Source organism: Pelodiscus sinensis, chromosome 6 (genome assembly GCF_049634645.1).
Source record: "Pelodiscus sinensis isolate JC-2024 chromosome 6, ASM4963464v1, whole genome shotgun sequence".
Classification (NCBI taxonomy): Eukaryota; Metazoa; Chordata; order Testudines; family Trionychidae; genus Pelodiscus; species Pelodiscus sinensis.
In genome coordinates, this window is record NC_134716.1 from 88,084,721 (window position 1) to 88,109,251 (window position 24,531).

Genomic DNA, 24,531 nt, shown 5'->3' on the forward strand with positions numbered 1-24,531 from the left:
TCCGACTTACATACAGATTCAACTTAAGAACAAACCTACAGTCCCTATCTTGTACGTAACCCGGGGACTGCCTGTACACAACAGTAAAATATAAGAAAGATTTAGGTATCTGAAATCATGATATTCACAGTTTTAAAAATTGTATGACCATGAAATTGACCACAATGAACTGTAAATTTGATAGGTCCCTAATCATCATTGAATGATGCAAGGGACTTTTTCTTTACACCAGTGGTCTCCAACCTTTTTACACCCAAGATCACTTTTTAAATGACAGAACAAGCCAAGATCTACCACCCCACCCCTTCCTTGAAGCCCCCCCCACCCTCTCTATTCTTCTCCTCTCCATCATTTGCTATCTCCAATCCTTATACTGCTGCTTTTTTCCCCTAATTCTTCTGTAAGTAGAAGTTTTTCCAACATTTGGCCTGTCTAGACTGGACCAAATGTCAGAAAAAACCCTTCTTTTGGAAGCCTCCTTATTCCACATGGAACGAGGAATATAGGGCTGACCAAAAGATCATGTTTGCTCTTCCACTAAAAGAAGTGGAGGAACAAACATATCCCTGGATGCAGAAGAGTTTTTCCTGGGATATCTCCGGAATCCTGAAAAACTCCTGCAGTCTAGCCGTACCCTCGCTGGGTTGAGAGAGGATGTGTGACTCCGTGGTGAGAATGAGGGATTTGGATGTGGGAAGGGGTGAGAGGTGCAAGCTCTGGGAGGAAATCTGGATGCAGGAGGAGGTGGATAAGGGGACACTGGCTCGGGAAGGGCACTCTAGGCCGGGCAGTGTTGGTCAGATGGAGGGTTGCGGTACTAAGCAAGCCACAGACTTCTGGATGTGAGGGTTCAGGAATTTGGGTTGGGGTATGTGAGGAGCTCAGGGCAGAGGGTTCCAGTGTATGACAGGTTCAGATGTAGGGTCTGGAGGAAAGGGGAGTGCAGGAGTGTTATGATGCTGTGGACAGATGGGGGCTTGGCCCCAACTGGGGGTTTGTTGGCCAGGCTTCATTTTCTAATAAAATACTATGTCAAACACAAAAAGTTTCTGCATTGTCTCCTCCACCCCTCCCAAGCTCCATTAATGTGGCCCCAATTGTGTTGGTGGGAGCAGGGGACATAGTACTAGGGAAGGGTGCTAGTGGGTGCTTCAGCAGGGGACAGGGTGCCAGTGGGGACAGAGTTCTGGTGATGGGAAAGGGTGCCAGTGGGGACAGGTTTCTGAGGCTGGGGAGTGGGGGACAGTGGGGTCAGACACTCCCTTGCACCCGCCTCCTCCCAGGATTCTCCTCCCCCTGCCCCTGGGAAACGGGCGCGTGCCTCCGCCGGGGCCAGCGCATGCCTCCCGCGGTGCAGCCAAACCCCCGCGGGCACCTGTCCCAGGGCCAAACCCCCCTCTCGCAGTGCAGCCAAACCCCTGTGCTCGACTCACCCCTCCTGCGGTGCAGGGAAGCCGCCGCACTCCTCCTCCAGTGCCGATGCCCCCTCCCGCAGCATGCCACAGAGCTGTGGGAGGGAAGCAGCCAGCGCACTTCCGGAACCCCTGGAAGTTCTGTCCACCCCGCGGGAAGCCAGCACTACGTTGGAGGTAGATAGTGGGGCTTCTTGGGGGTGGGAGGAAAATGGGGGGGGACTAAACGCCTCGCAATCGACTGGTCGAGACTAGTCGATCGCGATTGACCGGTTGGTGACCACGGCTTTACACAGACCCTAAGACTATTATCACCACATATGCTCAGCCTCTTCACACTAAGAATAAACTAGGATGTCCTGCAGCAACCCAGCAACTGAATAATGGTGCCCGTCTGAGCATTTATTTTTATAAACAAATACATTCCTCTCAAACATACTTCATTTAAAAGGAAATTACACATGCAAAGTTGCCATTTCAAATAACTATAAAACCAATTAGGCTAGTTCATATAAATAAAACATGCTTTCAAGCATGTACGTTACCTGAGGGGTCCACAAAGAGTGAGGCCAAAAAACCACAGAAGTGAAATGATACAGCCAACAACAGCATGTTTAACTATTTTGATCCACTATAAAAGAAAAATATTTTAACATTTTCTGTATGCTTTCCAAACAAACATCTTACATTCATTTCACATACTGATCACTATATTAAAGGAACATTAAAATACATGGGACAGAGTATCTTCAGAAATTAAAACAAACTGACCGATCCTGACTATTTCACAGTGCCCCATTATATTTACCTTTGGATGGACATTTTATGGCTGAAATTCTTTACTTTTATCATTTTCTATCACAACAGCAAGTACTTTTAATGTAGTTTTACTGCCCTTAAAAAAACCAAAAACAACCCTATGGTTTGCAGTACTGTATTTTAGCAAATATACCCTGCACCTGAATATACCCCGCGGTTTTTGCTATCTGAGTAAAAAAAAAAAAAAACCCTGTATACCCCGCACACAAGTATAGCCCATGGGGTATACAAGACTTGTATTTCAAACTGTGTCGGGGGTATATTCACTAATTTATGGTGCCGGGGGGGAGGGGGGGGGGGAGACTTAGCCAGCCTCCAGGCAGGGGAGCACTCACCCCTCTGGTTCCCACGCAGCCGCACTCACCCCCAGGTAAGTAAAAAAAGTTTTGTATACCCCGCGCACGAGTATACCACACGGTGTGTGTGTGTGGTTTGTTTGTGGTTTGTAAAAACACATATAACCTGTGGGTTATATTTGCTAAAATACAGTAGTTAGGCTGATATCAAATTTTCTTAGTAGTCCCTAAATGTGGTGCATTATATAATAAAATACATCTGACAAACACGTGTAGCGATAAATAAAGCTATTCAAAGTTATAAGACTAAAGGCCTTGACCCTAGAAATACTTACATCTGCTTAATTTTATCCCAAGGAATAGTTCTACTGAAGTCAACTGTGACTACTTATATGCTTATAAATTAAGTATACACCTGAGGTGAAGGATTATGATTTAGAAGTCTTTATCAGGTGATGTGGATAAATCTCTGTAACATTCTCATATAACTTTGTATTAACATAAACTTTGTAAGTCTATATATATATATATATATATAGATCTTGTCCTTTTAGATGTATCTTTATGTTAAGCCTTCTTACAGAATCCCTTGTATTAAGAGAAACCTTGTATCCAGTCTTTTCCATAGAAACTTTGTATCAAGCTCTTTATGTTATAGGTCTTAGGAATAGTTAAGGTACAGAAAAATGTCTTTTACTAGGAGTAGAATAGATCTCTCTCCTTTCATTGATTGTCCTGTTGAAATGAATGAGGTGTGAATGGAGAATGAAAAGTGAGCACCTCCAGCAGCAGTTCCAAGACAATACCTGTGAAGTGAGCTCATTGAAAAAAAGATTGGACATACAGACTGCCTTGGGAGTCAAAGCAGCAAGTACCTGCCCTTGAAAGAACTCTCCTTGAAGCAGCATTAAAAAAGGGGAGGTGATGACTAACTGGCTGCAAGAGAGGGATAAATATGAGGCTTCTTGCAGAGAGACCCCCGGTTTTCGTCTTGTCAACACTGGAGCATGGATCCAGATCGGCAGAAGCCCGCCTCCACCGCTCTCCCATCCAACTCACCTGGCCAGTGTAGTTAGGGGGAGTAACTATTGGTAACAACAAGATGGAGTGTGCTTGTGTCTGTGTGTGTATGAGTGCATGAGTGTAATGTATCATATGCATATGATAAAGTATTGATTAATCTATGGATGTTCAATACATGTGGTGTGTTGCCTTATCCCCCCGAAAAAGATCCCGAGTGCTTCTTTTAAGCACAACAGTGATGCAGCTCAATTTTATTAAAATAAGACTATTTAGGATGTATTTTAGAGAGATAAGGTGAGTGAGAAGTACTTTTGGTTCAATAAAAGATACCACCCCCAACAGGTGTGTCTAAATTAAGAAAATAAATCTGTTGCTTGCAGTATTGATGAAGCTATGTTTATTCCAGGATATTATATGAGAGAATATTAGATGCAATTTTTATTTTTAGATAATATAGTCAAATTATTCTTATGCCAAAAATCTTAAAAATCCAATATTTTTGTTAAGACCAAATTAAACCTTTAAGCAGACAGATTTTTTTTCCCCCATGTATGACAAAACCAAGAAATGTGGTCCCCCTGTAACTCTCCTTAAAGTCTGCCATGAGCTTCTTCAAGCCAAATTTACTTTTAGGATACATTTTCCCCTAATGGGGGTGGGAGGCTTAGTGATGAGTCTGTCCCCAGTGAAGGGGGAGGAAGGGGCACAGCCCCAGCCAACCCCTTTCACTTGCCTGGTGATTCTGTCTCTTTCTGTATGGTTTTATAAGTCATCCCATATTCCAGGCACATTCAAACCCTTACTTTGCTTAAAGATATGATCAGAGTAAGCCATATACTGAATTTTGTGGTCCTGATAGTAGATATGTTTGTCTGTTTGATCAAGAACACCTCCTAAATATTAATTAGGACCACCAAATTTGGTGTACAGCTTCCTCGGAACATAACTTTAAGCAAGGTAAGAGTTTCGGTTGTGCCAGGAAAATGGGATGTGCTTGGAATGGGATTACTTATAAAATCAAACAGAAATAGAATAATCAAATCAAATATAGTCCTGAAAGTTAATGTTGAAAGAGGCTGAATCAAGATAAGCCAGAGAAATAGGATGAATTTAGAATTAGGATTGCTTCTCAATAAACCTTACAGAAAAGAAATAAATGAAGAAATGTGGAATAGTGCTCTGTTTTGCTACAGCTAAATCAATGCTTAAGGTTTGAACTATAAGCCAGTGCTATTGGAAACCAAATTGATGATAGCTCTTTTTTGGTGCAATTCCCATTTAAAAAAAATCACCAAAAGTTTAATGGAAAATGTTTAATAATCCCTTTAAGAAATTCAAAATAAAAACACATTTCATAAAAATAATATTACTTTTGAAAGATATAATTAAAATAAAGGATATACATTTTCCTTTTATTGAAAAAAAAATTAATTGAGCTACTGGCCCAAGCCAATGCTGGCAAATCTACTAGTTTTATAAAAAGATGAATGTGGGGAAGAGGAAGGATTGATGACAAAAGTTCTCTCTCTCCATATTTAAACCTCCATTCTGATAACTGCTCTCACTTTCTCTGCACTGTGGGAACTGCACACAGGGGCTGAAAAGCTAATGGCTCAAACCCTCCCACACAATATAGGCCCCTGTGGAATATAGGAGGGACTTGCACTAAGTCACTAGTGTCATTCTGAAAATCCCAGCCACATTTTCCAGATGAAACAAGAAACATCCTGTGATTCCACCCAGCAACTAAATGTTTTACTAGAGTAATTTATTCATATTGTCCCAGAATATCTAAAAGTGTGTGGTTAAGCATTAAATATAAATCAACTCACCTGGCGCTTGGTCACAGTTTTTCCAGAAGAAAATGGCTTTTGAAACAAAACCATAAAAAATGCAGACCTATTAGGGGGAATATTCTCCATTAGTGTACTAATTCAAGGACACTTTCGGTCACAGTTCAAATGTAGATACTTTACTATTCAAACTAGTTTTAGGCAATTGTTTCTCCCAATGTAAATTATACAACTCCACTTATATTTTAAATTAATGCCCCCTCCGCCGCAAGACTTTTTCCAGAGGAGAAAAACAGTGATTTTCTATTTCTGTTCACCAAAGCCTATTTCAGCTATTCAAATAGCCATAAACTTCAGTAAGCTATTTTGTAGCAAATGAATTTTAATCCTAGCCCACTTTGCCGTAAAAGTCTGGTAGAGGATAGCCAAATGGTTATTAATGCATACTCAGCTGGGATGAAAATAAGAAAACATGTAGATAAGAATAGTTTTGAAGGGGAGCATAATTATATAATACTTTTACATTTTCATTTATAAGGTGCACCATCTGAAGGGTTCTGAGTGCATAAGAACTAAATCTAGCCACTCACCCCTACTAAAACTGGAAACATTAAATTCAATCTCCTATATTCCCAACAAACATTAAAAAATGAACTAAAAGAAAAAGGGATTATGTTGTTTGGGAATAGGCAAGTAAAAAAAAATCCCTGAAACAAACTAACTGATATTAGTAAAAGTTGTCAAGTTACAGAACAGTTTTTACAGCTATCTAGAAACAAAGAAGAACAAGAAATAATTCTACAACTATATTATAGGTCGAACCTCCCTTGTCCAGCACCCTCAGGACCTGAATAGTCTCAAACCACAGAATTTCCCAGACAAGGAGGACAGGTCAAGGCTCCCTACCCAGGTGTAGGGTTCTGCTCCCACTTGGGGCTGTGCTCTGTACCGCCTGCCCTGCTGCATCTAGCCACCTTTTCCCCCATACTGCACCAGTCCTGGACAGAGGCCACCCCACTACCTCCAGCACCGGGCCAGGCTGCACACCCACGTGCTGGCACCATTGACTCCTGCCCAAACTAGGGCCCCGCACCACTCCCATTGACTCCAGCCTCTACCAGGGCTGTGCCCCCCGCCGGCCCTACTGACTCCAGCCCCAATCAGGGCTGCACGCCCTACCACCAGTGCGGCCGGGGCTGCACTTCCGAACCTGGCCAGCTTGCCAGACCACAGATGTTGCTAGACAAGAGGGTCCCAGATTTTAGAGGTTCAGCATGTAGGAGCAAGAGGAGGAAGACCAAGCACAAGGTAGGCCCGTTACTCAATTAAGAGGGGAAAAATAATGAAAACGTGGAAATGCCAGAGGTGCTCAATACTGGCTTCAGTTCTAACCAAGAAGGCTGGCGGTGATTGGATGCCTAGCATGGCAAATGTAGAAATGGAGAAAATGAGGTAGCTTCAGAAGTTAAAATAGGAAAAGAACAAGTTAAAAATTGCTTAGAAAAATGTAGGTTTCTTCAAGTCACCAAGGTCTGATCAAATGCATCCTAGAATACTTAGGGAGCTGATAGCTAATGGCTCACATATGTCCTCTATCATCTTTGAAAGGTCATAGATTCCAGAAGACTGGAAAAGGACAAATACACTGCTCATCAATAAAAAAGGGAAATAAAGACAACACAGGAAACTACAGACCAGTCAGCTTAACTTCTGTGCCAGGAAAAATAAGGGAGCAAATTAAGGAATCTATTTGCAAACATCTGGGAGATAATAAGGTGAAAAGTAATGGCGAGCATGAACTTGTAAAGAACAAATCACATCAAACCAACCTGATAGCTTTCTTTGATAGGAAAACAAGCCTTGTGCATAAGAGAGAAGCTGCAGATGTTGTATACCTAGACTTTAGTAAAACATTTGATATAGTGTCACATGACCTTATAAATAAGCTAGGGAAATACAGTAGATATAGGGCTACTATAAGATGGGTGCATAACTGGTTAGATAACCATTCCCAGAGAGTAGTTATCAGTGGTTCAAAGTCACTCTGGAAAGGTATAATGAGTTCTGCAAGGGTCAGTTTTGGGACTCGTTTTGTTCAATATTTTCAACAAGGATTTAGATAATGGCATAGGAAGTACACAAAGTTTGCAGATAATACAAAGCTGGAGGGGATTGTAAGTGCTTTAGAGGATAGGATTAACACTCAAAATGGCCTGGACATAGAGAAATGGTCTGAGGTAAACAGGATGAAATTCAATAAGGACAAATGCAAAGTACACCACTTAGGAAGGAACACTCAGTTTCATACATACAGAATGGGAAATGACTGTCTAGGAAGGGGTACTGCAGAAAATGTCCTAGGGCCGTGGTCTCCAACCTGTCGATCGCGATTGACGGGTCGATCCTGGAGGCTCGACCAGTCGATCGCGAGGCTTTGGCCCCCCATCCCCTGCTTGCTGCCCTTCACCCCCCAAGATTAACGCCGCGCTGATGCTACCTCCAGGGACTACGGAAGTAACGCGGGCTTCCTGCAGGGTTGGGGGAGTTCTGCAGGTGTGTGCCAGGTCCCGGAAGTGATCGGGCTGCTCTACCTCCTCCCCTCAACAGTGGCGCGGTACCTAAAACGCCGGTCCCTCATGTGCTGGGGACTTTGTTCCCTTGCTGCCTTCCTGCATGCGGGGGAGGGGCTGGGGATTCGGGACTGCACCAGCTTCAGCTGCTTGGGTGGCACGCGCTGCCATGGGGAGCAGAGGAGCAAGGCGTGTGCTGCCCAAGCGGTTGGGGCTGGCGCGGTCCAGGACTCCCCTTCCACCCTTCCCCCGTGCGGGAAGGCAGCGGGGGAATAAAGTCTCCAGTGTGCTGGCTCCAGCTACTCAGGCAGCGCACGCTGACCCAGCAGTTGGGGCTGGCGTGGTCCAGGACTCCCCCTCTTCCCAGCACAGGAAGGCATCAGGAGGAGCAGTCCACATACTTCCAGGGCCTTGGCGTGAATCTGCAGGATCCCCAGGTACCGGTCCCTGTCCCCCCCCCCACCCCAGTAACCTGTCCCAGCACCCACCGGCACTCTGTCCCCTGCCACAGCATCCATTGGCCCCCTGCCCAACCACCCTGTCCCCTGCTCCCACCAACACAGTTGGGGCCACATTAGTGAGGTTTGGAGGGGTTGTGTTTTTATATCTCACTTGTGTGGCCCCGACTGACTTTTCTGTGGGTCAGTGACCCCTGATTCAAAACAGGTTCCCCGCCCCTCTCATAAATAAAGACAATGCTGAAATCTTTTGTGTTTGACATAATACTTTATTTAAAAATGAAGCCCGGCCAACAAGTCCCAAGTTGGGGCCAAGCCCTCATCTGGCCACAGCATCATAATACTCCTGTGCCCCCCACCTCGACCCCAAATCTGAGCCTATCATAGACTGGTACCCCCTGTCCTGAACCTCTCTCATCCCCAAACTCCTGCACCTCCACATCCTCAGTCTATTGCCACAACACTCTTATACCACTCACACTCTGCAAATCTGTATCCTGAGCCCATCATACAGCCAACCTCCCTGCCCTGAGTCCCTCACACACCCTAACCCAAAATCCTGCACCCTCATATCCACAAGCCTGTGGCTTGCTCAGCACCCCAACCCTCCACCTGAGCCCAACACTCCCCAGCATAGAGCCCCCTCCCTGAGCCAGCATCCCCTTCTCCACCTCCTCCTGCATCCAAATTCCCTCCCAGAGCTTGCACCTCTCACCCTTTCCTACATCTAAATCCCTCATTCCCACCCCAGAGCCCACACATCCTGTCTCAACCCAGTGAGGGTACGGCTAGACTGCAGGAGATTTTCCTGCATATATGCTCTTTTGGCAGCCCCTGTATTCCTCGTTCAACGAGGAATGAGGGGGCTTCCAAAAGAAGGGGGTTTTCCGATATTTGGCCCAGTCTAGATGGGCCAAATGTCGTAAAAATTTCTTCCAACAGAAGAATAAAAAAAAGTGGCAGTGTAGCCGTACCCTGAGAGTGTATAAGGGCCGGGAATATCAAGTGATGGAGAGAAGAGGAACAGAGAGGGCGGGGCCTCAAGGAAGGGGTGGGGTCTTGGGGAAGCAGCAGGGTAGATCTTGGCTTGTCCTGACATTTAAAAAGTGATCTTGGGTATAAAAAGGTTGGAGACCACTGATCAAGGGTCACAGTGGACCACAAGCTAAATATGAGTCAACAATGTGACACCATTGCCAAAAAGAAAAAAAAAAAGCGCACCAAACATCATTTTCGGATGCATTAGCAAGCAAGACACGAGAATTATAATGTCTAGTCCTGGCGTCACATTTCAGGAAAATGTGGAAAAATTGGAGAATGTTCAGAGAAGAGCAACAAAAATTATTAAAGGTCTAGAAACAATGTATAAGAGAAGACTGAACAAACTGGGTTGTTTAGTCTAGAAAAGAGAAGACAGAGAAGAGACATAGTAACTTTCAAGTCCCTAAATGGTTGTTAGAGAGAGGAGGGAGATAAATTATTCTCCTTAACCTCTGAAGATAGGACAAAAAGCAGTGAACTTAAATTGCAACAAGGAAAGTTTAAGTTGTACATTAGGAAAAACTTCTTAGCTTTCAGGGTGGTTAAATCACTAGAATAAATGCCTCAGGAGGTTGTGGAATTCCCATCACTGGAGATATTTAAGAGCAAGTTAGACAAACACCTGTCAGGGATGGTAGATGGTGCTTGATCTTGTCATGAGTGCAGAGGACTGGACTTGATAACTTATCAAGAGGTTCATTCCAGTTCTAGTATTCTATGATTCATTATGAGTTAAGTCAGTATTGGTCTTGCTACTAGCAAAGCTATTAATGATGACAATGGATATATGAAGTAAGATTCAAGAACGGAGGGCACCTTCCAAAGAAAAGGATAGCACAAAGATCTTACTTAGTTTTACTTAATGAAATATTCCAGATACAGATTTACTTGCTTTACTCGGTATTTCTTGTTATATCATCTGTCTGAAAGAAGCAACTGCAAGCACTTTAATCAATGAATTAAAAAATTCTCCTTCCCTATAGTTCTTCAAATGTCAGTAAGTATGTTTAAAGGAATAAGGTTTTAGATATTATTGATTCCAATGAGACAGTCCCTGTACTTAACAAGATTACCAAAACTGGGGATGATCAATGCATCTACCATTGTATTTCTATTAATTAAATGGTAGTTTTGTAGTTTCATACGGCTGTGCATCCCAATACAAATCCTTTTTACCATACATGACGAGAACATGCTTAGACTCCCCTTTATCTAAGACAGTCAAACCACAAAAGCAACACACCATCCATCAGTACCTGTAGTTTGGGCACTGAAAGTGAAAACCCAAAAAGGGGTAAAGGAAAAGCAGGCCCAGTAGCTGGATAAGGCAGCAAAGCATCTCAACTTTTTTCTTGCACAACCATGTCAGGAGCTGTTAATATTTGTCTAAATTTACATATCAGAAACAAGGAAGGTTTTTCTTTTTAACAACTTATTAGGCAGCACATAAAAGGCACAAGCTCCCTTGACTTACTATGAATTAAGCTTTTTTTCCCTTTCAGAATGAATACTTTATCAAACCAAATGAGCAGAAACCCAAGTATTCAGGGTCACAACACTCTCTCAAGGGAAAGACGCTGCAGGACGGTTAATAAAAGGGTTATCATAGAATACTAGGACTGTAAGGGACCTCGAGAGGTCATCGAGCCCAGTCCCCTGCCCCCAGGGCTCACTTACCCCAGCTGCACTATGAAGATAAATTGGACAAGGTGGACCACTTTCAGGAGATCGTAGGATTCAAAAAGTCCCAGCGCCTTTAAAACCTTGGTGAAACACAGCAGCACGACGTATCTGGTCAGCCTGCAAAAGAAGCAATGATCACTGGCCTTTCCTAAGCAGGGGGCAACAGGGACCGAGACCCGTCAGGAGACGCCCCTCAGCCCGCCCAGGCTCTGGGTGAAATGTAGCGGGCAGCGCCCCCCAGCAAAGCTGCTCCCCTCGCCCCCCGGCTGACGGCCTGAGGAGAGGCCCAGGCAGCACCCGCTCTAGGGCAGGGACCCGCCCCCCATCTCTGACCCTGCCTCGCGCTCGGAGCAGCAATTACCGGGCGCTGGGCACATCCACGGGCCCCAGCCCCCCGCCTCCGGCCAGGGCCTCGCCGCTGTAGGTCTCCTCCATGCCGGGTCTCAGGAGCCGCGGAGGCCGCCTCCCCCGCCGCGGCGCCTCCTCATCCTCCGCCCGCTGCGAGCGTGGGTTGGGCGCGCTCCCGCGCCGAGCTCGGGGGGGAGGCAAGGCCCGCAGGCCGCGGCCCGCAGCGGAACTTGCGAAAGCGGAGCCGGGGCAGCCACGTCCTCAGAGGCCGGAACTACTCGCTGCAGGGCGGGGGAGCGCCCCCCCCTCCCCGGCCCAATGCATCCGCCCGGCCAGGGACAGCGCCCGGCGCGCCGCAGCGCCACCTGTTGGTCTGGGGCGGGCGCGCAACGCTGCGAGTCTCCCTCCCGCTGAGGAGCAGGGGGCGGGTCACTGGTGCCTCATGCAGCGCAGGCAGCTGGGCAATCCCGTCCTGTGTCTCCCCCCCCCCCCCCGCACTGACACCCCCCCCGGCCCTGCTCCGCCCCCTCCTTCAGCTTGGGGCCCTTGCTCTCGTCCTGAGCCTCTCCCTTTCCCCCACCCACACTTGGAATCTGGGGGGAGCCCCCTGCCCTGTACTTTCCACCTTATGCTCTGGGTGGGAGCCTGCGGCCCCCCCCCCGTACCTCTTAAACTGTGCAGCTAGCTCAGCCTCCTCCCTGTGTCCCTCCTCCTACAGGCACCAAATCCTTGGGAATCAGGGGCCACAGCCACGGGTGGGCCTGATGCAATATGTCCCACCCACTTTTCATCCCTGCCACCCATCCCCGCAGGCTGGGTGTGGGGGGCTGATCCTGCGCCACCAGTGCTCTGGACTGGAGAGTGGCCAGGTAGCAGAGCCAGGGCTCACCCCTCACTGCCAGCACTTCATGGGGCTGACCCTGCACCACCACCAGTGCTCCAGCTGGGGCCCCCATCATTGCTCACCTACCCAAAGTTGGGCCCCACCCAAGTGGGCCCTTTTGGCTATGTCACTGGTTGGTACTCTAGGGCTAGAGCACCTGTGGAAAAAAATTAGCAGGTACTAAATGCCTACCTGCAGCCAAGCTTCCTCCCTCCCCACAGCAACCCTGCTGCTGTTCGCATGGGTTCAGGATTTTCCAGGAGGAAAGGGGAGCAGTGGGGAGGGGGCTTGTGGAAAGAGATAGGGCAGAAGTGGCTTGGAGGAAAGGATGGATTGGAGGCAGGACGGGGCAGAGACTTGGGGGAAGGAGTCAGAATGGAGGAGTGGGGTAGAATGGGGTAAAAAGCAGGGCTTTGGGGTAAGAGGTAGAGTTGGGGTGGGACTCAAGACAATGTGTGCGTGGGGGGTCGAGCACCTCCTGCCTGGTGGGGAAGTGGCTGCTTATGCTTCTTCCCATCTAGGGATGTTAAATATCAGTTAATTGAATAGTTGATTAATTCATGAATTCTTATTGGTTACTTGACTGTTCTATAGTTTAAGCTCCCCTCGCAGTCCTGTTGCCTGTCGCCCTGTTCTGCTGTCTCTGATACAGAGGCAGCAGCATGGGATGGCAGGAGCCCCTGTCCGGGGAGAAGGGAACTGAGCTCCCAGATCCAGCACGAGCCAGAACTGAGCCAGTTTGCCTGCCCTCCTGGCTCCTAATACACTTTAAATGCAGAGCCACAGTGGGGGTAGGTCGCAGACTTAGCGTGAGCCAGGACCGAGCCAGGCTGTTGGTCAGCCTGCTAAAAATTTTATTGATGGGGGGAGGGGAAAGTGTGAAGTCTACAGCAGTGTCCCCAACGCGGTGCCCGCGGGCACCATGGTGTCCACCGGGGCACTTATATGTGCCCGCCGAGTGATCTGGGCCGGCCCAAGACATTCTTGCGCCCCAGGCTCTGGGTGCGCGGCGCACGCGCAGCCCAGCTCCCAGGCGCCCGGCAGCCCCAAAAGGTTGGGGACCTCTGGTCTACAGCATTAACCTATACGCTTTTGCTTATCGGTTAATCAGCTACACTACTACATGCCTATTCTCAGCCTAGGTGTTCTCATGCTGTCTGAACCAAGATGCAGGTCAGACCTCCCAAACTGGTGGTATGATTTATAATTAGGTTTCACCAACGCAGTGAAGATCTGCTCCTGCCATTCTGCTTGGATCTCCGCCACAAGGGTGTGCATGCTGTCCATCTGCTCTCTGGACATCTCCCTCATGCATTTGTGCCTGCAGATCAGAGGCAGGCAAACAGATGTAGGAGGATAAGTAGGACGCCGCAAGATAGCTATTGTCCCAGCTGTAAAGAAAAGGTTCCAAGGGAAGATGTGACAGGAGATATATTGTGTGAAGCCTAATCTATATCTCTTAGAGTTCACCAGAGATCTCTAAAGACAGTGAAGATGTGTTCCGTGCAAGGCCAAATGTTTGCTTTAAAGTGGGTACTTTACAGCAGGTGCCTAGATGTCTCGGGGGAGCATTGGTACACACTAGGTCCAGAGGCAGGCAGGCACGATAAGGGGTCTGCCAGTCCAGGAGCCTACAGGCAAGAGGGGGAGGGTATCATCAGAGTGTGGCTTCCCGCTGTGTCCAGTATATGCGGCTTCCTGGGACAGTGCTACTTTCCCAGCCAGGGCAGGAGCCTGCAGGTGGAGAGGGGTAGGTTGGCTTGTTGCTGTGTCCGGCACATGACGGTTCTGGCACATACAGCCTCCCAGGGATACTGGTTCCTTTCCTGCCTACGGGGAGAGGAGGAGAGGGTGATGTGTGTGCAGCATATGTGGTCTCCCAGAGAGAGTGCTAATAGGTTTCTCTCCTCCTTCCTGCAAGTTGTCAGGGGAGATATCAGTCTTCTCCAAATCACAGCCAGTGATCGGGAGCGAATACTGACTGAAGCTAAAAGAATTCTTTGCTTCAATCTTCACAGCTGAGGATATTGGGAAGATTCCCAAACCTGAGCCATTCTTTTTAGGTGACAAACCTGAGGAATTGTCCCAGATTCAGGTACCATTAGAAGAGATTTTGGACTCTAGTAAGTATGCAGGCAGCATTTTTCTTCCTTTGCCTATCTAAATTTTGACATCGACATTTAGTGATAAAAATAGAAATCTTCCATGCCTGCTCATAATATAGAGATCTCATTTTCATGAGGATCCTAAAAGAGCTGATAGAAATACCATCTATTGCCAGCATTATAATACAAATACCTAGGTAGGAGGAGACTCAGTGTAAAATAGTAGACAATATGGAATTGTCACATTTACAAGCCTAATGGAGAATACTTACAGATATCTTAGATCAGTAAGACTGAAAGCTTTTTCGGGGAAAGGGACTTTTTTTTTCATTGTATTTGAGTTTAGTGCCTACCCCTTGATTGTGACTTCCCAAGTGTTACTGCAATGATAATTAAGAATATTGCATTATTGCCAGGCTCTCTCAGGGTATGTCTATATTTGCATCCTAGTTCAAACTAGGGATGCAAATGTAGGCATTCGAAATAGTCAATGAGGCTGGGATTTAAATATCCCGTGCTTCATTAGCATAATCTTGGCCGCACGCTATTCCGAACGCCAGCGGATTTGAAAGTGAAAGTGTGCTCCAGGCCAGGTTAGTTCGAATCAAGCCCCTTGGTTCAAACTAACGTTACTCCTCATTTTTTGAGGATTTTTAAGTATTGCGTGCCCATTCATATGCTCTTGTCCCATTGCAGAATGATGATAGTTATTTACTTGTTTTAACACACTGAATGTGCATTCACCTGAAGCCACTGATGCAGGGAGACCGACAAAAATATGCAATGCAATTGTGATATTAGGAAATACAGTCGACAGGCCGAGATTGAATATTTCTTGAAGCAGTTCTTTTGGCTTGCAGTCCAATTTAAAGTTGGTAGAATGCATACATTTCAGGAAGACGATCTTGTCGCGGAGATCTCTTGAAATTTCATTGTTGTACCTTTGTTGAAACAGTTCAGCTGCTGAATATAGATCTTCGTCATTTAATTCTCTAAACTTCCAAAGGAATCCAAAAAGAGTACAAATTTGTTGAAGGAACTCAAATGAACATGAAAGACCAGATTTGATGGAGTCAATAATAACAAAAAACCCCATTGACTCGATAGTGCCTTTCTGCATCAGATTGAGATGTTAGTTTTGCACCAATTGCAGCCTCAGATTGGTGAGTCAATACCCTGTGCTACTGATTTTGACTCAGAAAGCATTGTCTCCCATTGATCTAGAATCTTTTGAATATCTTTAAGAAGTCGTTCAATGTTATCCCTCTCAACATCTAATGTAGCATTGTGTGCTTCAGTGATATGATTAGTTTTGTGGATCATTTTTAGCAGCTTCCTCCACAAGGATGACATTAAAATGCATTCAAATTTGAATGTCTACTTCTTAATTGACTTAAGCTTAGTGCGAGCCTGTGCTGTGAGAGTAAGAGATTCAAGCTCACTTAAAGCTTTTAAACAATGCTGTGCAATTGGCTTAATGCCATCAATTCATGCTGACCATCTGGTTGTTGACATGCCGTGAAGTGAAATGGGCAGATGCTGCTTCAGAATTTCCAGCTTTTGAGGACTGCTACTGAAGGGATTGTACAATTGCTGGATTATTCTAAAGTATGTGATTGCTTCCTTGCATGATTCAGAGCAATCAACACGATTTAGTGTGTGGTTGCCACAACTGGAGAAAATACAGTTTGGATTTTGCTCAAGAAGGACAGCTTGTACTCTGTTGTACTTCCCAGCCATATAGGACCCATTGTCATAAGCTTGGCCAATGCTGATTTGAAAATTTAATTTGAAGCTTTCCAGAATTTCTAATACACGAGCAGCAATTTCTTTTCCAGTTTTTTTCATTAAATTATCAAACAAATCATTCTTCAATTGAAACCTTTGAACTTCCTGCAATTTTAACATATCGAACAACCAAGGTCCTCTGTTCTTTATGAGAACACTCTGGAGTTGCATCAACAATAATTGAAAAGTACATCGCATATCTCATATCTCTTCAAGTTATGTCTACACTGCAGAGCTATTTTGGGATACTTCCGGTATCCTGAAATAGCTATTCCACGTCTTTTGAGCAAACCTGTTATTCTGAAATATAATGGGCTCATTATTCCGATGTCCCACTCATTCCATGAGGAGAAAGGGATGTTTTGGAATAGCGTTCTATTTTGAAATTTGGCGCAATGTAGACAGTGCCAAATTTAAAAATAAATTATTTTGAAATTAACTCAAAATAAGATATGCAATTTGCATAGCTCAAATTGTGTAGTGTATTTTGAGCTCTGGGTGCAGTGTAGATGCACCCCAAGAATTATTGTGTGCTCAAATATCCCAAACAGCTCAAACTCATTTTGTATTCTGGTAGACAGACAATGAACTTGCATGCATTTTCCACTCTCTTGTGATTCATAAACACACTGAACATAGCTTAATAAGAAGCTCAAGTATGCCAAGAAAGTTTCCATTTGTCGGGTCACCAGTATGTTGATTGGAACCAAACAAAGCCAATCTCCGTTCAGAAAGAAAAAGAATTACATTCAATATGCATTCAAGGTTATCAGTTTCTGTGTTCATTTCACTCGCGAGTAAGTTTTCAATTGAACTGTCAGCTAGTGCTGCTCTACTAGCTGATTTCCATGGAACATAGTTATCTTTATGAAATACTGAAGTTTCATGTGCAGGTATTCAGTTTTTCAACTGCCTCTACCCTTTCCTGATGCTCCATCTGGACAGAGCAGACAGTACTGATGCATTTGAAGTATTACTGTTAAAAATGAAACAGGGTATACAGTACAGAGCCTGCTTTTCCATGCTCCACAAAGCCAGCTTCCATTTGGAAGAGTTTTTGTCAGCAGACGAGTGAGAACAGATTGATTTTCAGCATCTTTTGGTATATTACTTGGAATCTGAAAACAACTAATTTTGAGAAAGAACTGAATTTGAGCAACATTGTTCTTATTAAGAAGTCCAATATCAGTTTCTGATGCTGCTGTTGTTTCACTGTGTCCTGTGCAAGTTCTTGCTCTTGCTGTGCAGCATCTCTGAGGTCCTCATTTTCTGCCTGCACAGCCTCTAAATCGAGCATAGATTCTACATCTATCACTACTGTTGGCATTTCTGTGTCTTGATTAATGACCTCCTCATTTTGAGGTAGTGACATTGAAATGCCATTTGAAGGTACAAAGTTTTCATCGTCAGAACTGGAAGTGTCACTGTCAGTATGGTCACCGTTTAATGGCTGAGGCATTTTTTCTACGAGAAATGATGTTATTGGCTTTAAACTTTTAACTGCTGCTTCACTATGTTGCTTTTGCCTTTTTACTTGCACCACTTTTAAATCTTTGCTTTATTTTTATAAAGGGGTTCTTTTAAAATACAGTAACACACAAATTAATTAGTTAAAGGCTATTGGTTATACAATACTTTAATTGTATATACTTCACAATGAATATTATATAATAACAGTTTGGGGTGTTATTTATTATGGCCCTTATAGCCTTATTTCAAAGTCTTGAAATTTTGTCTGCTAACATGTACCCATTATTAAATTCCTCTAATAACTGGTGCATTATTATCAATATGAACATGGGGTGATTTGCCAGCTTGGCTATAAAGTTTATTAAACAACTAGAAGTAAATATTTATTATCACATAAAAAGCCTTTAAAGATTAATCTAAAACAGGATGAAGAGGTCACTTACATCTGAGCCTGGTATGGTTATTGTATCCGAAGACACATAAAAAAATACAGGAATATGAAAATATCCTATGCAGAGATAAACATCTAATTTAAAGGTTAAGCTCACCCACAGACCAAGCAAAATCACTTCAAAACCTGTAAACTATGCAAAGACTGTAAACAGCATTTCCTAACGTAGCATCACTAATCACAGAAGCTACTCCAGTCTCCAGTCATGCAGATGAAAACTTGGATGTGACCGAAAAATTGGCAAAGACCCGAGGTCCCACAATGATTTAAATAATTTTTTGCAGGTATATATAGCTTCTTTTGTTGTCTCTGTTATAATTGCAAGGTGTATAACAAATAGAAATGACTTGGTAGAAAAATGTCAAAATTTGAGGCACCTTTGTCTCCTGAGGCCCAGGCAAAATGGCCCTCCTGACCCGCCTCTGATAGGGTCTGATTAATGCAGCACCAGATTATCTTGTTTGGTTCATGACAAGTTGTACCACAGTGCCAGCTATGGGACACTTACAGAAATTGCAATAAATGGTCTGGTAGCACTTTATAGACTAACAAAACATGTAGATAAAGTGCTACCAGACCATTTGTTGTTTTTTAATTTTATCCTGTACAGACTAACTCGGCTACCCCCTGAAGCTTCAGAGATTTCCTTATCAAGTTCTAATGTATTATATCCGTGGTCACCAACCCGTCTATCGCGATCAACTGCTCGATTGGGAGGGCTTGACCAGTCAATTGCGAGGCGTTTGGGGCTCCCCCCAATTCTCCCCACCTCCAAGAAGCCCTACTGCCTACTTCCGAAAATGGAGGTAGTGCCAGCTTCCCATGGGGTGGAGGGAAGTCCGGCAGCTGTGCGCCATTTCCGGGGTTTCCGGAAGTGCGCTTCCTGCTCCCCTTCTCCAGGTCTGTGCATGCTGGGAGGAGGTAGGAGTCCTGGAGGAAGGCACATGCTGGGGCTTCAGGGGGAGGAGGGAAAGAGAGGGGAGAGGAGACACGCACCGGAGCTCCCCTCCTCTGCGGGGGAGGAGGTAGGAGTCCCAGGGGGAAGCGCGCGCTGGGTAGAGGGGAGGAGTCCCAGGGGAAAGCACACACTGGGGAGGGGGTAGGAGTCCCGGGGGGAAGCACGCGCCAGGGCTTCCCTCCTCTGTGGAGGAGAGGTGAGGAATCCCGGGGGGAAGCACGCACTAGGGCTTCCCTCCTGGATGTGGGGGAGGGGGGGAGAGGGGAAGCGGAAGGGAGGCACGCTCCAGGGCTCCCCTCCTCTGCCAGGGAGGACATAGGAGTCCCAGGGGGAAGCACGCGCCGGGGAGGGGGGAGGAGTTCTGGGGGGAAATGCACCCTGGAGCTTTCCTCCTTTGCAGGGGAGGGGGGAGGAGTCCCGGGAAGAGGCTCTTGCCGGAGCTTCCCTCCTCCGGAGGCGGAGGGGAAGGGGCAGGAAGGCACATGCCGAGGATTCCCTGCCCCAGCCAACACCTTGCCCCTTGTTCCCACTGGCACTCTGCTCCCACTGGCATCCTGGCCCCTGCCCCTGCTGACACCCTGTCCCTATCCCAGCACTCTGTCCCTTGCCTCTACTGGCACCCTGACCTCTGCCCAGGCCCTTGCCCCGGAACCCACTGGTCCTCTGTCTCTTGCCCCAGCCCCCTGTCCCTTGCCCCAGCACCAATTGGCACCCTGCCCAAGCACCCTGTCCCCTGCCCTGGCACCCAGTCTCCTGCCCCAGCACCTACAAGCACCCTATCCCCTGCCCCAGGACCCATTGGCACCCTATCCAGCACCCTATCCCGTTATCCCCTGGCACCCTTCCCCAATACCATGTCCCCTGCTCCCACCAGCACAGTTGGGGCCACATTAGTGAGGCTTGTGAGGGTTTTGGAGGAGTTTTTATTTTGCATCTCACTTGTGTGGCCCCAACTGACTTTTCTGTGGGTCAGTGACCCCTGTCTCAAAACAGGTTCCCTGCCCTTCTCAGAAATAAAGACAATGCAGAAACTTTGTGTTTGACATAGTATTTTATTTGAAAATGAAGCCTGGCCAACAAACCCTCTGGCCACAGCATCATAACATTCCTGCACTCCCCCTTCCCCAGACCCTCGATCTGAACCTATTATACCCTGGAACCCCCTGCCCTGAGCCCCTCACATACCCCAACCCAAATTCCTGTACCCTCATATCCACAAGCCAGTGGCTTGCTTAGTACCCTAACCCTACATCTGACCCCAACGCTGCCTGGCCTGAAGCCCCCTCCCTGACCCACCGTCCCCTTCTCTACCTCTTCTTGCATCCAGATTTCCTCCCAGAGCTTGCATCTCTCACCCCTTCCCACACCCAAATCCCTCATTCCCACCCCAGAGCCTGCACATCCTGCCTCAACCCAGCGAGGATAAGGCTAGACTGCAGGAGTTTTTCAGGATTCCGGAGATATCCCAGAAAAACTCTTCTGCATCCAGGAATGCATTTGTTCTTCTGCTTTTTTTAGTGTCAAAGCAAACGTGCTCTTTCGGTAAACCCTATATTCCTCTTTCCACAAGGAATAAGGGGGCTTCCAATATAAGGGTTTTTTCTGACATTTTGTCCAGTCTAGACAGGCCATATATTGGAAAAACCTCTTCCTACAGAAGAATTGGGGAAAAAAGCAGCAGTATAAGGGTTGGGGATAGCAAGTGATGGAGAGGAGAATAGAGAGGAAGGGGCGGGGCTTCAAGAAAGGGGCAGGGTGGTAGATCTTGGCTTGTTCTGTCATTTAAAAAGTGATCTTGGATGTAAAAAGGTTGGAGACCACTGCATTATATGATGTGATCCAAATTAGAAGTCCCCAGTGCTCAGCTGGCTTTAGAATTTGATGTACTAAACAAGACTAGACATTTATGTACCCTATGAAATTTGAAAGATTTTCTGTGGTGTCTCTTTTGCTTTGCTTTCACACACATATCTCTAAACAATAGCTGGGTCACAGGTTTACATTCCGACACCAGTCAACTCTCTCACAGTTCACATTACTTGCATGGTGATATCTATTATTTCAATTATCTTATTACTTAAAGGAGTTTGTTATTTACAGTTATCAGCCTCAATAAGATATTACTCCCAACCTAATAAAATCTATGCACAAGGCGTACTTTATCCACTAATGATAAATAACTCTGTATTGGAAAAGAGACGAAATATTTTAGTTTACATGAAGACTACTGAAGAGTTTAGGACAAGAGAAGATTACCATTACCAAATGAAACTTTAGGGGGAATTTAGTCAGTCAAGGTTGGGCTAACAATGCTACCTCTTGAAAAAAGTAATGTGGGATTAATGATCAAAAGAGGCCAGGATTTTGGTTTTAGCTCATCCATATGGTATCTCCAGCACTGTGGAAACTTCCATCATCATTTTGAGGCACTGGGTCAGTACTGATTACAGAAAGAGCATCCAGCTATAAATTTAAGATCAATTGATGAATGGACTGGGGGAGGGACCATAGAAGGGCTCTCTAGGGCCCTTCAACAGGTAAAGAGCATGAAAAGGGCAGAAAGAGAATTCAGTCTACATTTGTTTATTTTACCCACCATTAAATCTATTCCTGTGGTTACCAGTTAGTAAATGACTCAGCAGTGTCCAGTTGTTTCTTGGAAGCTTTCTATCCAAGCAGTACGCCAATGTTTAGCTTGCGAAGTATGATGAAGGTATCATTCAAGAGTACATAGCAAAATGGCTGCTGGAAAGTGAAAGATTTAGGGTTTCACTTTACAGAAACAATGGCAATAGAACTTGAGCATCTGGTTGCATTAATAAACAAGGACATGAACATATTTACTTATGCAAGGTTCAATTAACATGTTGTGAGTCCTATGTCCAGAAGGGGGAGATGTTGCCAAATGGCATAAAGTTTAGGTAGAGAACTGTAAACTAGACTGAAGGCAGCAACATGAAAGTTGAAAAAGTTGGTGAATGACCAGGGTGTTGAGAGAGATGGGCGGGCGGGGGAGGAGGGAGAGGCAATGTGGAAAGGGAGAAGAGATTAAAAAACTTGCTGTTTCAAGGAAGTTAAAATGGGGAAAGCAAATTGAAAGGAAGTAGATAGGTAAAGGGAATATTTTAAAAGGACCAAAAATAGGAGAAAATCCACATAAACAATAAAAACCAGAAACATCAAAAATAAGTTTAAAACAATGAAACAAAATTATAAAGACGCTGGAATACATTAGTTAATTCACAGCATTCTAAAAGATTCTAATGGATGGGTATGTATTCCAGGTCTAAATTGTTCAAGCAATGCTATCATTATGTATTGTGTTCTGAAATGAATTTTATAGTTTTGTGTTTGTATAATGGCAACTTGGACATCCATTTCGGGAAAATTTGCTGGGACTAACTGAATAACTAAAATAACAGAGGATTTGTCTCTCTTTCCTCTGATTCAGTTTGAGGGAACACAGTTTGCTATGACTTCACTTCTTATTTTTCTTCCCATTGTAATGCAGCTACCCACACTTGCCCTTTTCAGGTATGAAAGCACAATTTAGCAGAATAAATCACTTCTGAGAAGGATGCAGAGGACTACATTCCAGAGACTTCAGCTCTTAATGCCTGCATTCAGTAATGAGATCTACAGCAAGCGGAGGAGAATTCCAAGACTGGCATCTGTTTAGGGTGGAGGGAAGAGAGGGGGCTGTCTCTAAAAAAGGATTATAATGGCTTGGTTGACAGTGCATCTGATTCTCTTCTCACTTACAAATCACTTGTAAATCAGGCATAACTGTTGAACCTGGTGGAGTTCTACTGCTATATAGGGCCTGATTTTTCTCTCACTTATAATTTATTTAGGAAAAGGAAACCATTTAATAAGAAATCTGTACTGTAACATCCGACTTTTGTTTTATAAAGTTCCAGTATTGACTAAGAAGCAATAGCAGATTGAGGAGGCAAAAGATTTGATGCAAAATCAGAAAAGCTCCTGAAAATCAGTCATTTGAGAGTTTTTTGTGATTTCCTGTAATGTGACATAACCCATTCATTGTTTTACTGAAAGTTACCAGTTGAAGTCAACATAGCAGAAAATAAAACAGTAGAGAAATAATGCACAGACTTGCTGAGATGGTGTGTGAGCCTGTTCCTTATAAAATCAGTAGCAGACTGTAGTGCCAGTGTGGGGGTTTCGGGGTGCGATCACCCCCTCTTGGTCCGAGGGGGGGTCAGCGAACCCTCATGCCCCCCTCCTAGGGCTCGTTCAGTCCCTGGGGCCCCAAGGGGGGGACCCCCGACAATGGGTGCGATCACCTCCTCCCAGTAGGAAGGGGGGATCAGCGAACCCGGTAATAGTTATCCGCCTCTGCGGGACGGGGCGGCAGGCCCCAGGTTTAGAGTTTTCACTCGCTGGAGGTCCGCCTGACGGCGTTCTTCCACTAAGGTCGTGGGTAGGGGGATGTTTCCTTCGTGGAGGGAGGGGGACCCGGCCCCACCCTCTCTCCGGGTCCCAGTCCGGGGCCCTAAGCGACGGGGCTCGCTTGCGCCCCGACGCGGTGGACGAGGGGGGTTAATCCCTCCTCAACTTGTCCACCCAAGGTCGCCAAAAGCGCCCCGCCCCGGACTCCTTCCTCCCTCCGGGCGGTGCCCACCAATCGCGCCCGCCTGCTTCGCACCTACCCTGGTTCGGGGTCCTGCGGTGGCTCATCTCCGGAAGCAGTCTCTGGGGAGTGTTCTGGGGTGCCGTTCTGTCTCCGGCCGTCCCGCTCCCACTGTGTGCGACGTGGTGGGGTGCGCCCCCCGTCTGCCGTTGGGCTGAGGGACCGCCAGGGGCAGTGGCTGTCCCGAAGGCCTCGGGACCAGCGCCGGGCCGGCAGCCGCGGGGTATGCCGCCCGGGCTCCGTCCTGCCTCTGGATCCGATCCGGTGCTCCTGCCAGGAGCCTGCCCCCTTCTCCGCCGGCGGCCGGCCCTTTTGAGCCGGCCCGCCGCGGCAGCCGCTCCCTGGGGCCCTGCCCCTTCCGGGCACGCCGCCGCGCAGCGCCCCGCCGCCCAGCTGATCTGCTCCCCCCCGCCCCCGCCGTCCGGGGACGCGGGGAAGGAGCTAAAGCGGCGCAACCGGCGCAGGCGCGGGGGAAGTACCCCCGCCCGCCGCCGCCTCCCGCCCGCGCTGGGGGAACGCCGGAGGGCCGGTTCCCCGGCGTCAGTCTCCGGGGGATCGGGGCTCCGGTCGCCCCGCCCCCCGACCAGTGACAGGCTGTCACAGCCAGATTAAATTTACATAAGCAAATCTTGCAGCATTGGTCAGCCCACTTTTTAACATGTGTGTCATTTCCTGTTAGTCTGATATCCTATTATCAGAAAAATTGTTTAAGAATAAGATAATCAATTTTCAATCCTGCCTGCTCATATACAGCATGATGGTCAGAGGTATTAAGTTTT

General features: G+C 46.3%; 1 protein-coding gene and 1 long non-coding RNA gene across 2 annotated transcripts in view; one reads left to right on the forward strand and one right to left on the reverse strand.

The window, feature by feature from the left end:
- SLC30A5 (solute carrier family 30 member 5) overlaps window positions 1-11,753 on the reverse strand; it is a 35,295-nt gene extending 23,542 nt beyond the window's left edge. The window contains exons 1-4 of the mRNA XM_006119161.4: window positions 11,457-11,753; window positions 11,090-11,212; window positions 5,383-5,449; window positions 1,958-2,043 (exon numbers count right to left, since the gene is read on the reverse strand). Of these exons, the coding sequence (XP_006119223.2) occupies window positions 1,958-2,043; window positions 5,383-5,449; window positions 11,090-11,212; window positions 11,457-11,530 (350 nt within the window). The 5' untranslated portion in view covers window positions 11,531-11,753. The remainder of the gene's footprint in view (window positions 1-1,957; window positions 2,044-5,382; window positions 5,450-11,089; window positions 11,213-11,456) is intronic.
- Window positions 10,299-23,196, forward strand: LOC142829934 (uncharacterized). Its single transcript, XR_012904876.1, has 3 exons — window positions 10,299-10,409; window positions 10,915-10,999; window positions 22,633-23,196. It is a non-coding gene; the product is annotated as an uncharacterized LOC142829934 (long non-coding RNA).
- Window positions 23,197-24,531: the final 1,335 nt, after the last annotated feature.